This window comes from Colletotrichum godetiae, assembly GCF_030913485.1.
Source record: "Colletotrichum godetiae strain CBS 193.32 chromosome Unknown BDP55scaffold_6, whole genome shotgun sequence".
Classification (NCBI taxonomy): domain Eukaryota; kingdom Fungi; phylum Ascomycota; class Sordariomycetes; order Glomerellales; family Glomerellaceae; genus Colletotrichum; species Colletotrichum godetiae.
This window is the reverse complement of record NW_026851254.1, coordinates 992,508-1,007,899: the sequence shown is the minus strand read 5'-3', so window position 1 is coordinate 1,007,899 and position 15,392 is coordinate 992,508. Positions and strand designations below refer to the sequence as shown.

Sequence of the window (15,392 nt, the reverse complement as noted above, 5' to 3'; positions counted from 1 at the left end):
GGGAGTCGCGTCAAGTCTAGCCTTGGGGTGGGTGGACCGGCGGATAAACGGTGGCGGCGCCTACGACGCTTTCTGTGAGGTCTGTGGGTGGGAAAGGCGTGAAGTGCAGACAGAGCAGGGACTTTCGGATTGAAGGCTAGGTTGCCGGATGCTGTTGAATATCGGTTCTTGAAAAGAGTAGCGTCGCAAGGTAATCGTGGACGAGACTTTGCTCTCCGCTTCCCGTAGCTCGGGGGATCGTCCACTGTTAAGTAGAATTAGTGGGTTCCTTCATCGTCATCATCTTCTTCTCCTTCTCCTTCTCCCTCTCCCACTGATACCTCGTCTCTCCTTGTCCTCGTGCAACTGTTTCCTGCCCCTGTTCCTGGCGCTGGCGCTGGCGCATGCAATTCCCATGGCTACTGTGGGATTTTGGGTTGATGCCACCCCTGTCGGAAGACTCGAGGACGCTCGATGTGATGGAGCTGGAGCGGGAGCTGGAGATGACGGCTTGTAACGCGAAGGCGGGAAAACGCTGACGGGCAGCGGGCTGGCGTAATTGCGCTTCCAGGGTCCGTTTCTTCTGTGGACTTCCAGAGCCTTGCCCGTCTCATTGTCGTTGGTCTATCCGTGGTTTGTCTCCCGTCAAAGGCCTGGCTTTCCACTCGTCCCACTTCATCTGTCTCCATTTCACCAAGTCACTTTTTCCCTTGAAAAAGCCACCCCAGGCTCTTCCAATCCCAGCCCGTCATGGATCATGACACTTGGATAAAAGCACGGAAAATGCGGAAAGGGGGTTTGTCTCCTACCTTGGAAGCAATCTTAATCCTGGGCAGGGTCACCGCGCAGTATAATGGATGAAGAAGATATCGAGAAGCCAGTTCGGATCAGCTCGAAGATGGGTAAGGTGGGCCAAGTGTAGAAAACAAGTATGCGGAATGCAAACTGAGTCCGTGTTCCTTGAGCTACCCGAGATGTTGCACAGACAGGCGGCGCCGTAATAGGCGACTGGACCGAGTAAAATCGAGGTGGAAGAAGACAACTCGCAGTATGGGATGGGAATGCAAAGCAAGACCTCCGACCGACTGCAGCTCCAGACCTAGCGAATTCGATGTAAGATAGTGTATTCGTACCACGCGTCATGCGAGTTGAGTTGGTTGAGAGTTGAGGTGAGGTAAGGTGGAGGATCATAGGATGGGGGTGAGATGAAGGAAGGAAGCTGCAAGGCCAGGCGATGCGTTGGGTCTGTGCTCCAATGAGGGCGATGGAAAATAAAGGGGAAAGAGGTGGTGGGTGAGAAACCCAAGGAAGCACGCTGCACGGGAAGGTAGCACACGATGATGGAAGATGCAAAAGGAAACTGGAACCCGTCTCCTGGATCATCCCGTCCTAAAGTACCTGGTACCCAGTTCGAATGTGTATATCTCTCTTTCCTCCTTGGTCCGTCTTCTTCATCTCTTCACCTTACCTAAGGTAAGTCATCCGTACATTGTATTTTGTTCACTTCAAGCAGAAACATCGGCGGATGACTGCCTAGTATTTGGATGTCTTGTCGACTGTTCAGGCATGGTTAATCAAGTCGATCTTGGCAAAGATCATTGCGGTTTCGTTGGTAAGTCTAATTTCAGGCATCTCCTTGAGTTGTGTTTTAATGCCTTTCTCCATCTTCCTGCTAATTTACCGACTGTTCTTCTATTCTTTCTCCTTCCTTTATCCATAAGTACCGTGCCCCTCAAGCTTCCTGCCTTACCTATACTTAGCTTTTGGCAAACCTAGTTCAGCACAAAGACGTAGTCCGGACCTCAAAGTACCTTATCCGTACATGTTCAATGTCTGTACTCCGTACCAGGGTTGGCAGATTTAACTTGGACCAACTCGGCATGGCCTGCAATGAACCTGTCTTGCCAAAAATGACTCTAGCGTACGGCAATCAGCGCCACTGAAGGAGGCGTCTTCAACTGCACTCTGCAGTCTGCATGCACCACACCACCACACTGCTACTTCGTTCATCTACACCTTTGATATTCAGGCTTCATGTTCCCTCGACAAAAGTCATCATCTGTCACCTCGACCTTTCAACTGATTCGACCTGAGACCAGATTCATCTACCCCAGCCTGATGTCTCGACTCTTGACCGACCAGACGTCTGTTTCGCCCGTCCAGCCTCCCTCTTTGTGTTTTACTACCTGGACTGCGGCGCTACTGTACATCTACCAGTAGGGCAGGCTTGGTGGAGAGAGTCAGGGGGCCAGTATCCGCCCGCCCATTTTAGATTCCCACCCTCATGTTCCTTTCACCATAACCCACAACGTACTCCGTACTCCTTGCACTAGTACTAGGCAAGACAAGCAAGCATCATGTGCTACCTGGCAATCTGGTTCTCAATAAGTATCATAGGCCAGACGCCATGTGTCGAGATTCGCAAGCAGTTCGGAGCACGTATCCAAGTACGGCTACCCTAGCTAAGGTACTCAACCGCATCATTCCAAGCTGGTCATGGCTTCTTCTAGAATCCAGTCGCCATCACATATTCGTACCTCTACCCCCATACAAATACCTTACACTACCGGTACCTTACTCGGTATCTCGCGGAAATCGAGAGGATCGGTATAGAGTGCCAAGTGGTCCGTCCCACCGAGGGCGGCCTTCTTGATTTTTGCTTCCTGTTCTTACACCCCTTGTATCTGCACAAGACTCACAATCTCGCACAGCTAAAGAGTCGAGCAAAGCCAGCTCCCTTAACGAGCAGCTAGGAAGCGTCAAGTCATGTCCCACCATGCTGCTCTCCCCAGAGTGGCGTCCAACAAAGTTCCAAGGGCTTGCAGGCTGGATGACAAGCCACCTCATTGTTGGCAACAACTTTACACGGGGATCCGGCGCGTGTGGACGGTTGTTTTTAGTGCCCGTCCACTGTGTCTTGGTTATCCCTTGCAAAAGCCCAGGCTGTCCTGACAGGGGTTCCACGGTGTAGAAACAGCTGGGAGCCCTGGAGGAAGCCCTGTTCCCGCTTCACCCCGGCTGCATTTTGGAAATATACCCTGTAAGCCATCTTGAGGGGGAAGCCCCCCCTTGGCCCCCCACCCAAGGTAATGGCCCCTTGTGTCTCTTCCCGCGCCCCCATTTTCATCGCGCGTTCCTCCGCTCGATTCTGATTCGGTAAAACAAGATGGATTCGGTTCAACGAGTTGAGTATTCTGGCATGGCCACATGGGTCTTACGGGTAACGAATGTAAAAGCAAGCGCGTCCTGTGTGAAGCTATAAGCAGACCGGTGCTGGGCACAAGATACTGTCCCTGTCAGTGTCAGTGGCAACCGTGTCAGGCAACTTGGCAGGTACCAACTTGCCTTTCGGATAAACGCTGGGAAATGGGACAGCCCAGAGGTCTTCTCTTTGTCGACTTGTCGTCTCGCCTTAAGGTACCTTAGGTGGCCTACCGTGCCTACCTTACTCAGGGCATCTTTACCGCATCTTCACCTGGCCCACTGTGCATTCCCTTCTTTCCCAGAGATGCATTTGTGATGTCGGCGTAAAAGCCCTGCCCCTTACCACATTGAGTGAGAAGAAGACTAAGTAGACGATGATGATGATGAAAAAAGAAGGTGACCTGGCAGTCACCTCCAACCGACCTTAGGTGCCTCAAAACGGATTCAACAAGTAAGGTAAGGAAAGCCCCAGCATTGCTCCGGGCGGTCAGGGACCGGGACCTTACCTGAGTACTTGCCCCGTTTCCTCGTTCACGTCCTGCTCCCTCTGTGTCGTTCTTTCCTTTCTTACCCTGCATAAATCTACGACTTGATTGGCATCTGCCACTCTATTTGGCAAGAGTACGTAGTTATTTACTTACCTAAGGTAGGTAGCGATCATTGCGTTACCATGCACAGGGAGATACCTTAACCAGCATTCTTTTCTCCCGTGGTATTCGTGCCTGACTTCAGAAATGGTAGCCACATCAACGACATCTCCCGAATGACGATGCGTCCAGAACTTCATCATCCAGTCACCCAGCTCTGCCACATCACCCGCATTTTGCACTTCGCATAGCCGGATATCTTCTCCCGACCACGAAAGACTTCACTGCCGACAATCTGCGCATTTGGCAGCTAAATTGTTAACTGATTCAGGGCACAAGGCTGTGTTTTATCGATTCAACCTGTCTCAAGGTTCGAGACATGCTCACCGAATACCCCTCCTCGAGTTCTCCGACACAAGACGGAATGCTCCCGAAGGTGCATAGCCAAAGGATTCTCCATTTCAGCCGTATCTCACGGCACTATCATGCTAGTCTCTGACATTTGTCTAGGGCTGTCACTCCCAGGTTCCTTACTCACACCACAGACTCTTTGTACGTCTCCAAGAAAGTTGAGAAAAGGGTGGTGCGACCGTGTCTTAAGTGACCTGCCCAAATCGAGCCCAAAATACGACGTTGCGACAAGGAAACAACCAGATTACACGCCGTTCATTTTCTTGAGACTACGGTATGCGTACAAATACCGAGTCAAAAAGTGACCCAATGATCCACCCGATCCCATCTCGACCTTGTCACCGCCTCTATGTACCCAGAAGTCCATGTGCTTAGTTCTTCGTGGAGGCTGCTCAACCATTTGCGTTATCAAAGTCAGATAACCGGAGACAAAAGCCAACGATCAGAAAACGGACCGTGTTTTGGGATGGCTTGTAGGAATCGGCGAGGAACACCAACAACCCGGGCAAAGTCTACCTCCACCGTGAGGTCTCCAACCATAGCGTCAATATTGCTTGATAGTGGGGAATCATTACGATAATTCTTCTCATACGGTATGTGCTTCCATCTGGAACGTAGCCCCCTTATTAGCAAGCAATCGTCTTGAGGAAACACCTCCATTCCGCACACACTGATCAGCCTGCTTGGTGCCCAGCATCACACAAACCCCTAAATATCCATCCTGGCTAGGTTTAGCGCTACTGACATGGTCCAGAGTACATACTGTAACGGCGTCCTGTTCACGGAGCTTTGAACGAAATCTTTCAAATCGTTATAACATCCGCGTTCCACACCGTCGTACGAATACCATTTCCTGTATGTGCAGGGATGACGTCGTGGCACCCAACTTCTCGGAACTTCCACCCCCCACCTCGCCCAAGCTGGCAACGGCTTTTTCTGAACGCAGATGAATCCTGCAAGGAGTCTGACACCACCTTGTTCGCAAATTCGCCTCACATAAATGGGAAGAGGAACTGTCTTGCGCCTCCGGGTGGCTCCGGCTCTACCGCAAAAGTATTCCTTCATCCAGCATGACGACACATGTCTAGAGTCAGAAATCGATCGAAATACCGCCTTTCCAGGATAGTGCGAAGGGGTTCAATTAGGCATGACTTGTTAGAGGCGCCCTAACTGCAGCATTTCCTGCCGATTCATCCATGAAGATCTTTCCGAGCACGTATCCGAATAACCAGCTTGGCCCTGCAGCAGAGCGGTGTAAGGCGGTAGGCTGCTGATATCAACCAATTGAGCACGGGTCTACCGGCCAGCGCAGACCGGGGCACGATGCCTGCTTCATCCCAGTCCGCAATGAGCACATGGTCTCTGGAACCAAAGGACTGGATCTGATCTGCACCCCCCTCGCTGGTCGAGATGGGAATATTCAGTACGCTAGTGGTCTTTTGTTCCACTCTAGAACGAGAGCCCCCGTCGTGTGAACCACGAGAAACGAGAAGCCTCAGACGATTCCTGCGTACAAGGAAATGGGACCCTTCGAATGCAGAAACTCAGAATGCAAGTCAGTGTGCCGTCGCTGTGGCTCTCAAAAAACAGAACGGCACCACCGGACCAACGAGATCTCGCACCAAAGGTGCCGCCGGCGGCATAGCGCCTATCCACGGGCAGGTGTCCGCGTGGCGCAAATCGCTCTTCACCGTACAGATACGGGTGCAAGTACTTGGAAATTTGAGACACCTCTTGCGCCCAACGCTTCCAAGATGCGGTCCCAGGAGCCTGAGCACACCTGTACTGATACCAAGCAGCCATTCGACCCCGCCTGCAGAGGCAATCGGGTCTTGACCCATTTCCAGCGCATGTCACCAACCTCCCTGAAACGGCATCACAGGAATCGATGGCAGGGACGTTGGAATGGTCTTGGTCTTCCTAGGCTGATCAGACGCAGGCGAGTGGGAATAAACGAATCAAACTGCACTTTTGCAGCGGCCGACGCGATCCCTGGTTGTCGAGGTCCCATGTCCAAGGGGTACGAATCATCCGAAGCCACGGTTCCAATAGCCTGGGACCGATCGGCACCAGCGGTGTTATTTCCAGGAGATGGGGGCGGTCGAGTAGCTACCCTGGCCACCTTTGTCTGTTCCCCTTTGGCCCAAGTACTCTCCGGATGGTTTCCCTGCAATCTTTGTTCCGCAAGTTCCCAGCCCCGAAAGGCGTGGCGGCGTTGGAGCCACCCACCCGCGCTCGCATGGACGGATACAATCACTCATCAGTAAGAGTATCAGTGACACGCCTGCCCATATCCTTAGCAGTCGAAATTGGACTCGCGATTCTTTCCAGCACGGTCATGTTGGACCGAGACGATGGACGGGCTATGTCTTGGTCCCTGCCGGGTGATTGGTCGTTGCTGGCTCGGTTCCACGACTTTCCCGCTTCTGCTCGGGGCTGCATACCAAAACATCCCGGGGTCCGTGGTAATGTCTGAGGCTGATGTCGGGGTTAGATGAGCTGGCAGCGGTGATGACGCTCCTCGACCCTTGACCCCTGAGACTAACGACCCGACACTCTGGTTCTGCATTTGCCGCTACTCACCCCGGCGTCAGCCACGACGGCGGAAGCCTGTCAACTGAGTCACAGGCTCAGAGCCTGGGCGGGAAGAAAACAAATGGAAGATGAGTGGGCCTGTGTGCGAAGCCGAGCCTCCGCGGACGACACGCTTCGAAAATTCCAAGCATCTCCTATCTTGCCGTGTCCCAATTTGCCGGGTTGACGAATCCTTGCCCTGAACCAGAGCAGGGTGCATTTGCTCACACACCACACATGCGTGCACCATAACAACGCTCGCGCAACCGGAACATGACGAAGCTCAGCCGGTACCAGAGCAATGGAATGGCTAATGTAAGGAAGCACCCTCTGCCTACTGACTGAAGTATGACCTAGTATCGAGACATCAGGTGGCATTGACGGCGCCAAACCTTAATCAAACATGATCGGTGGCATACTTGGTCTATAGGGGTATGTTTAAACTCCCTACCAGGTAGCGTGGGTCTGGCCAGGGTAGAGCAGTGACTCTCAATGGCCAAATTTGTGTTCGACGTGCACAAGAATCTCGAAAGTAATGCTGCTGATGTAATCACGAAAAGTGCGGGCGAAGATACCTGACAAGGGGGTTAAACTTTGGCCTGATACCGTAGTAGAGGGACTTTTGCACCAACCAACTACTGGTCGCCGAGAGGGCTAGGCGTCTAGACACGACGGTCAAAATTTAAGTCGCTCGAGCTCGAGTCACCCGGATCTTCCCCGCACATTGAACTTATTCAAAGTTACGAATACAAATCTGATAATTGCCAGTCATAGGTCAGAGCTTGCTCATGGCTCGACAATGAGGCGAAATTTTTGAGGACAGAAGCGGCATACCATTGCGATCGCCTGACGCTCTGGGCCGATGGTTCATCGTAGCGTCATGAGGCGGCCGCCAATCTCGTACGAACAAGTGATTTGCGCCGGCCTTCCCATCCAGCAAACGGGGCGAATCCTTCTGACTGTCCCACATATTGTGTACCCTTTGCCATGGAGGGATCCAAACATTTGGAGTCGGAGCGACCACGTATTCGCACTACCATTATACTGTGTCCGGATAGTATTCGGAAATCGCCCAACCATTCTCCGTACATATAGACGTTGGTTACATCGTCTGACAAGCCAGGCAGGCATCGGTGTTGACGCGCAGCAGTTGAGCATCCAACGGGGTTCGGCGGGCATCCCAGTCTTTGCCAGGTCGCTGCATCACGGCAACAAGGGTTTGCTTATTGGCAATTCTTTGATCCATCCAGACGGGCAAACGCGTTGATTGCCTATTTGTACCCAACCCCTGCCACCCTACTTGAACTGATGGACTGTTGCATTCCTTAGCCAACGCTCCCGAGTCTTTCCATCTTCCCTTCGGTATGGCGCAAGTCTACTTGGAATTAACTTGAACCGCGTAAAGCACCGACATGGGCCAACCCTGACGGAGGATCTAGGTCGGGTTTTCGGCAGTTGATGCGCCAAAAGAAAAAGATCTTCCAGATTACCTGCGCAATCTAGTTGGCTTCAATATTGGCTTAAGCCAGGCTTGACGTTGTCTATCATCTACGGATTGTCAGATATGGTTACACATGCGGCGTGCAGGCAGCAGGGCAACACTCCCGAGGTTCTAGTGGCGACCGACGCTGCATATGTTGGAGAGACAGGAACTGAAAACCAGATTATTGTTCACCGGAGCCTCTCGGACAGGCTCAGCGACGTTACATCAAGCTGGTCTCCTTTGAACCCTATCACAGCAGCGGTCAGGACCCGCGAGTCGCAGGGCGGCTATGGCTGGGTACCGCCGTTGAATCTTGCCTGCCGATCACAATGCGTCAAGAGGATAGGCGATCTGCTGCGCCGCCAACGTCGGCGCAAAGGCGCAACATCAAATTTCTGTTGGAGAACAGGCTGAGCTAATCGCCTCACAATGTGCATCCTAGATCCTTGCCTGGTCGATACTCAATGCGGTGAACCACCCGTCGCTTGCCAACACCCAAATGACACCGAATACGATTGTAATCTGCGGCATGATGATCACGCAGAAGGCGAAAGTATGACCTAGCAAGCCTGGCAACACTATCAACAGGAATGCGGCACAGTTCAGCGGCAATCTATCACAGCCGCTCACTCCAATTGGACTCTTTCTCTTTATAGTAGGAAACCGGGGCCGGTGTGAGAAACAACGAACAACAAAATCCCCGAGCGAAGTTGACCGACAGGGAATGTGATCCCAGACGCCATCCTTCAATAGCGGTTCCGAGCTCTCGGGACCAGGTTCTACGCCAGCACGCCCTGTCCTCTGGTTTTCCGGAAAAATCAACGAGCTCAAGATGTATTTCTCAATTGGCCAGTTGGCGTGACTTCGTTTGTCCACCAGTCAGCACTGTTACAACCATCTCATCTCATCTCATCTCAAAGACGTTTCCCATACTCGGTGTCGGTTAAGGACAATGCTTGCCGGTGCTCTTCGCCAATTATTCGCTCATTGATTGGCCTCGTGGGAGGTGGCGTTGTGTGTACCGATTGACGGTCACCTCACGAATAGAAGGATACATCGGCTTAGTAGTGGAAGCCATGCGAAACTTGTTTCAACGTCTATGTTGACGATGCGGCTCTGCACCATTTCTGCAACTAGCTAAGCAATTCGACCAGACAGATCATCAATCATTGAGCCATGTCGAGATATGATGAAGTCGCCAGCGATAGGCACGAAGCTGGATGCCTGGTAGGGTATTTACAATGCGTCTGCCATTTCCTCTGATGATGGTCTTGAGTCCATCGATACGGATACAAAAGCTGACCAACGACCACGAGCTATGGTACCAACCAACCTACCGGTCGACGTATCGGTTGGCGTCTCGAAATAGCTGTGGCTATTCCCGGACTGATCGAAGAATGATAAGTAAGAACAATTAGAAGGGGATTTTAAGCGCCCTTGGTACAACTGGGTTCCCACATCTATAATAATCAAACCCGAAAAAGTACGCTCATCACAAATAAACCAAGCGTTTCGCCCGTTCGTCGAGAGTGGAACCATGGCCTGTCGAAAGTTGTAACATGTCGGAACCCTGGCTGGTCTTGGTGTGCTGCACGCGCATCGAGGACGCTCAACGGGCCGTACCACAGCGTGTGTACACGTGTCTTAGACTCGGGTGCGAAGTGCGCTCACCGATAGTGGCCTATCCATACTCCGTGGACAGTCGGTCGATGCATGCTGCACACTTCCGATTGAGTACAACGGCGGGGCTCAAGAGGCTGGACGTGGAAATCGCCAGTGGGCCTCCACGAGAAGGCGACGACCATCGATGGTTCCATGGACCATATACACTACGCAGTATCCATGCTTCTCCAAGGGATTTCCGATGATGAAGCGAACTTCAAACGGTCGTGCAATTTAAATGAAACTCCGCTGGACAAGACCACGGGGCTCTGCACGAATATCCACTGCAGCTTTATCGAGGGGGGGCATCAGTGACGAACATCTCCCTCAGTACTCCGTACGCAGTACGGAGTAGAGCGCTTGAATAAACATGCGGCTGGTCTGAAGCCTACATACAGGCGAGCGCTTATCAAGGACTGCTTGCTGATGATCCCATCAGACTATGCTCGCCGCTGATTCATTGACCCCATTGAACCATAGGCCAATTTTCGGAGAGGTGCTCACCTTCAAAGGGGGCCCACGATGGGCCCTCCGGTGATTGCTCGGTGGTCACACCCGAGGAGCCGTTCGTTGACGTTTGACGGGCCCTGGATATGCAGTCTCTGCAATGTATCCATCCGAAGTTCCGGACACTTGCGGATAGAATACCGCAAAGTCGTAGCTCAACGGATCAACATTCGAGATTTTTTTCAGTCTTACCAGTGCCTGTTTTGCAGAATGCAACGTCGGTACTTGATCGGTATCCACTAAGTCGGAATGAGGCCGAGATAGGTCTACGCGATTTGCTTACGGATTACTCCTATCCCTATTCTGGCGCAACGTACATTACGAGGTGAAGGACCAAACTTTGGCTCTTTTTCAATGAAATGCGGAATACCGGCTACCATGGGTTCATGGTTCACTATCACCTCCTTCTGGGCCATCCTCGGGTTGCTCTAGCCTAGGCCCTACGGATATGTAGGTTTCCCGATGTCCTGTAGCCGATGAGATCGATTTGTCTGCCCATTACAATCTGGCTGCCCCGTGGGCCCGTAGGTTCGACTTCCTTGGATAGCCGAGCCGAGGGACGCGAGCTGGAGATTTCTGTGAGGTCACCTTTCCCGAGGGCGAAACCATGTTAGCATGGAGGTATCTGTACGAATCGAGTCGAGTCGATCGTCTCGCTGTCGAGAGCGCGGCGGAAGCCATCTCCCGGGACCCGGGGGCCCGCCTATTAAGGATGGATTGTGTGGCGTTTGGCACGAGCCGCGGGCTTCTGCTGGTACGTGGTCTGCAGAGTGGGTGGGTTCGTGGGACGGACCGATGGTCTGGTGTTTTGGTGTGCTTCTACGCAGAGGGGTGGATGTTATGTCTGTTTCGACAGAGTCTAGACACTTAAAGGCGGATTACGCACGATGTAGTGCTGGAGAGAGAAGTGGTTTATTCACCGGACGGGGACTCTGGTGTTCCGTTCAAGGGGGGTTATACTACAAGATGCGCGTCTTGAAATCAATCATCTAGTTGAGGGGAAAGAAAACGAGTCGAGATTACCGAAACTACTTGAAGTATTTGATCATCTTTCTTGTCCTAACATAGTGTCTTTGGCTCGGGCAGAACGATCAACCCTTGAGGTTTCTTGGGAAGGATGGCATTTGTGGTCATTTGCCATGTGAATGAGTCATTCTCGGCATGTATAAGTAGCCGCTATCTAGGCCAAAAGGTAATTGCTCTACATGAGGGAAATACTCTGGTATGTAATCTGTGTAACTTTGCGTCCCTGTCTACTCAATACCACATCTCGAGTTCTGTTCATTGTCATATCTTTGGCCAAGATACTGTGAGCCTCGCGTTCGAGTCTACCTGTGCCGCAAGTTTATATGTCTCCTTACTCGACGAACGGACCTTACTGACGTGAGATCAGGATGGAAACCCAGAGCTCAGGATACTCCCCCCTCCCTTTTTCTCTCTGCCACTAGCTATGAGGGGTTCAACTGTGCGAACAACCTTCACTATAGGTCACGGGCAGGATTGACATGGGCACTTGTTTGATATCAATGATGCTGGGGCAAATCTGCGATCCGCGGATATATCTGAATGACTATGCCAGGGGAGGCCCTACCTGAGACTTGGAATGGGCACACAGACTGTATGAAAGTGAAAGGTATGTTACGAGACATATCTGCGGTGAGATGAGCTAGAGGTAGAGGTAACTCCCACCCCACGAGTAAAAGAAGGGAATACAAACCCTATGCCCATGAAATTCTACTTGACGCCACAAGGAGTGCGTTCCAACTCCCCACGGAACGGATCGAGATCCCCTACACGGAACGCACGGCTGGCTTGGACTCCTGTCGACGTAGCTGATCTGGGGTCGAGTGATCGAGCACGTTGATAGGTCCTTTGACTTCCACACATTGGCAGACCAATTTTCTCTTGTCTCATTACCCATGGCATCTTCTTAAAACATCATCATCGCAGCGGACGGAGCCACGGATTGTTGGGAAGGGAAGCGAGGCCGCAAGGGCAAGTTAGAGTTTGAAACAGAGACATCAAGGCGAGTAGAGAGATACGATTACAAGTTCCGTTTGATTCCAAAGGCGGCACACTGCCGAGTTACTACATGTTTGTATACTTATGAGAGAGCACGAGGTGTAAGGGGGGTTCGGTCCATGTATAAAGTACGTCGTCAGGTTAAGACAAGACGGCAATGTACGTTTCACAAAAGGGGTGCGGTGGAAAAACACCCCAAGAGCTAACGTTGGGAAATATCTCACTTTGATCCCATTAACGCCGAGCAGCGGGACGAATAGGTCTTAGAAGACGGGACATTTCTGTGGCAGCAGATTTCTATACTAGAGAGTCGGGAATAACTCCATGATCTTTTACTGTTGTACACGTTTTTCTTTCTTGGGGGTTGAGTTTTCATTTTTGGTTGATTGTCTGATGAAAGAAAAGGGTCTGCTGCATTCCTATCGAAACCGGTGCGAAGGAAAAACCACCTTGCTCTGACCCGTCTCCCATGCCTGCTTGACTGAAGCGAGTCTCCCTCCCTTTTGGTCTTCCCTCCTGTAGAAACCATCGCTTGAACCCCCCAAGCTCTCATTCCCTCTCGTGGCCACTGTCTCCTGAGCTCTGTAAACATGGCATGGGCCCCAAGCCGCTTCTGAAAACATGCCTCTGTGCTTCGGGATGCAATGCGTCGCAATGTGTATGAATCTCAGATCACGCCCCCTGATGATAGTGGGAGATAGTGACCAAGTTGTGGAATCCAATTTCCGATGCACCGCAAACGGCTTCATGACATTGCAGCAGGAGTTGGGCGTCGGCTGCCATTCCGGGAGAAGAAGAAATCAAAATGAAGGATGCTGAATTTTTTTGGGCATGTGGCTGATCTCTAGCCTCTGCCCTCTGCTAGTCTACAAGATTGAAATTGGATAGGCAATCAAGTCGAGGTCGACGCGGGTAGAATCGAAAAGACGTCATTCCTCATACGATTGCAAAGCGTCGATTCGTCGTGCAAAACGCGTGGGTTTTCTTACCACTCGTACTCGCCAGTGGCCTTGTGGAAGACGTATTCCTTGCCATTGACGGTGAGGACGCCATCTTTGAGAACACACTTCCACTTGTTCTTGACGCGCTGGACCTTGTCGTACATGCAGAGCATGATATGTCCAAGACCCTCATCATCAACCTCGTCGTCATCCTTGTCTTCATCGGGGTCATCAAGATCTGAATTGATTGCGTCTTCGTCAACTTCATCATCATCGTAACCATCGTAGCCAGCAATTCCACCGCGCTCCTTGCCCTTGGATCGTGCGGTGGCAGCCGACGAATGTCTCGTGGCTTCCTTCAGAGGCAGCATCAAGCCGCCACCCTCCATGCTCTTGGCGTTGGCAGCAATCCGCGCATGGATCATGCGATCAATATCGACACGTCCAAGCTCGCGCTGAGAGCCGTCAGGGTTGCGTTGGAGCAGAACGCCTTCAAAGTCGAAATCGTCGCCAGCACCATCGGTCTGCGAGGGATTCACACCTGGCTGACCATTGCTAGGCGGGCGCTGCTGTTGCTGACCCTGTTGAGGAACTCCAGGGCGGTACTGCTGTTGCTGCTGCTGTTGAGGCTGGCCGGGCATCTGGGGCAGAGGCGGCTGGTTGGCGGGCCTGTTGGTCGCTGAAGCTTGAATGGCGTTCATGGAGGCGGCGCCTTTCTCACCGAACTGGCCGCGCACATGTTGAGCGGCCCGGTAAGCTGCGAGCCCAGCGCTATCTTGTTGAGATGGGGGCATCGGCACGTTCTGCATACCAGGCTCCAGCTTGATATAAGGCTCCTCCTTGACAGGCATGTTACCGGCCTGCTGAGCCGGGGTTCCGCCGGGCAGAGGTAGACCGGGCACTGGAAGTTGGGGACTGAGCTGGGCTTGGGAGTATGGAGCCGCAGGCGGTGGAGCGGCCGTAGTCGGAGGTGGTGCTGCGGGAGCTGGAGCTTCCTTGACGGGGTCCCATGGAAACGCCGCGACCTCGAGCTGAGTGAGTTTCTCCTGCCAGCCCTTCTTCAACTCTTCCAGCACGCTCTCATCAACACCGCCTTCCTCGAAATCGACTCGAGAAGAATTTATCACTTCATCGATGATTTGCGAGTAAACGTTGCCCACCGCGTTATTCGACATGGTGGCGTTCGTTGGTCGTCGTCAACTGCGTATTGTCGAAGAAAGAAAGTCGTGTCAAGCCTCAGTACCGACGAGACGGATGTGTGACTTCTATGGTTGCACCTTCTCCGACCTGATCCCTCCTTCCTGACCGTATGGACCGTGGGGTACCGAAGTCGTGGAAATTGTCGAGAATATTGATTCGGGAATCCGCCTCAGAAGGTTGCTGTTGGGTAGTCGACGGGGAATCGGCTGCTTAGCCCGCTGTTTCTCGCTGCCCAAAATGGCATGCGCGTACGTGAAATCGGTAATGGCAGAGGCGTAATCGATTGCCTGTGAGATCTCACCGGTTTTTATCGTGATATTCGATGTAGACAGGGTGTCTGACTGGGCCCTGTTTTTCGCTTGATGATGTGTACAGGTCAAGGTTGCCTTTGTTCGGTGGGTTTCGTTTTGAGGCTCGAAGCAAGCGCTCGCCTATTAGTAAGCTTAGGCGGCAGCCGCACAGTGGGAAGGCTGAACTCAGGTGCACCTGCCAACTGTAATGGAAGTGCAAACCGTGATGATCGCTGAAGGATCCACACTTCCCGCAGGGACTGATAAGGCCTTAATTAACCCGATAAGCCACCTTGGAAGTGGATTGATGCCGGAATGCGGGGTGTGAACCGCACCTCGTCGCCAAGCAGCTAGCTACCTGCCCGGTCAATATGCCTGCTGTCAGAAGTGAAATGACCTGCTGCACAAGAGCCACAGACAACTGCTGTCTGTGAAATCAACAGCAGACACAATCAAAGTGTTGGTCTCCGTATCAGACAAAGTTGAAACCCAGGTTTTCTTTATTGTAAGAGCGGCTCTTGTCACTTGACTG

At 52.3% G+C, this 15,392-nt stretch overlaps 3 protein-coding genes across 3 annotated transcripts; 2 read left to right on the top strand and 1 right to left on the bottom strand.

Moving 5' to 3' along the window:
* The first annotated feature begins 1,982 nt into the window (after positions 1 to 1,982).
* Positions 1,983 to 2,276, top strand: BDP55DRAFT_650549 (uncharacterized protein). Its single transcript, XM_060573984.1, has one exon. The coding sequence runs from the start codon at positions 2,014 to 2,016 to the stop codon at positions 2,197 to 2,199; it is 186 nt and encodes a 61-aa protein (XP_060434091.1). The 5' UTR covers positions 1,983 to 2,013; the 3' UTR covers positions 2,200 to 2,276.
* Positions 2,277 to 5,398: 3,122 nt separating this feature from the next.
* BDP55DRAFT_348250 (uncharacterized protein) lies at positions 5,399 to 6,626 on the top strand. Its single transcript, XM_060566977.1, has one exon. It carries the CDS (start codon positions 5,702 to 5,704, stop codon positions 6,446 to 6,448), a length of 747 nt encoding a protein of 248 aa, XP_060434090.1. The 5' UTR covers positions 5,399 to 5,701; the 3' UTR covers positions 6,449 to 6,626.
* Positions 6,627 to 13,251: 6,625 nt separating this feature from the next.
* BDP55DRAFT_650537 (transcription factor IIA, alpha/beta subunit) lies at positions 13,252 to 15,038 on the bottom strand. The gene has a single exon (XM_060573983.1). The coding sequence runs from the start codon at positions 14,543 to 14,545 to the stop codon at positions 13,415 to 13,417; it is 1,131 nt and encodes a 376-aa protein (XP_060434089.1). The 5' UTR covers positions 14,546 to 15,038; the 3' UTR covers positions 13,252 to 13,414.
* Between the last annotated feature and the right edge of the window lie 354 nt (positions 15,039 to 15,392).

What these genes read in the sequence shown, in the direction of transcription:
- BDP55DRAFT_650549 (XM_060573984.1), top strand. Translation starts at nt 2,014, where the DNA reads ATGTTCCCTCGACAAAAGTCATCATCTGTCACCTCGACCTTTCAACTG.
- BDP55DRAFT_348250 (XM_060566977.1), top strand. Translation starts at nt 5,702, where the DNA reads ATGGGACCCTTCGAATGCAGAAACTCAGAATGCAAGTCAGTGTGCCGT.
- BDP55DRAFT_650537 (XM_060573983.1), bottom strand. Translation starts at nt 14,545, where the DNA reads ATGTCGAATAACGCGGTGGGCAACGTTTACTCGCAAATCATCGATGAA.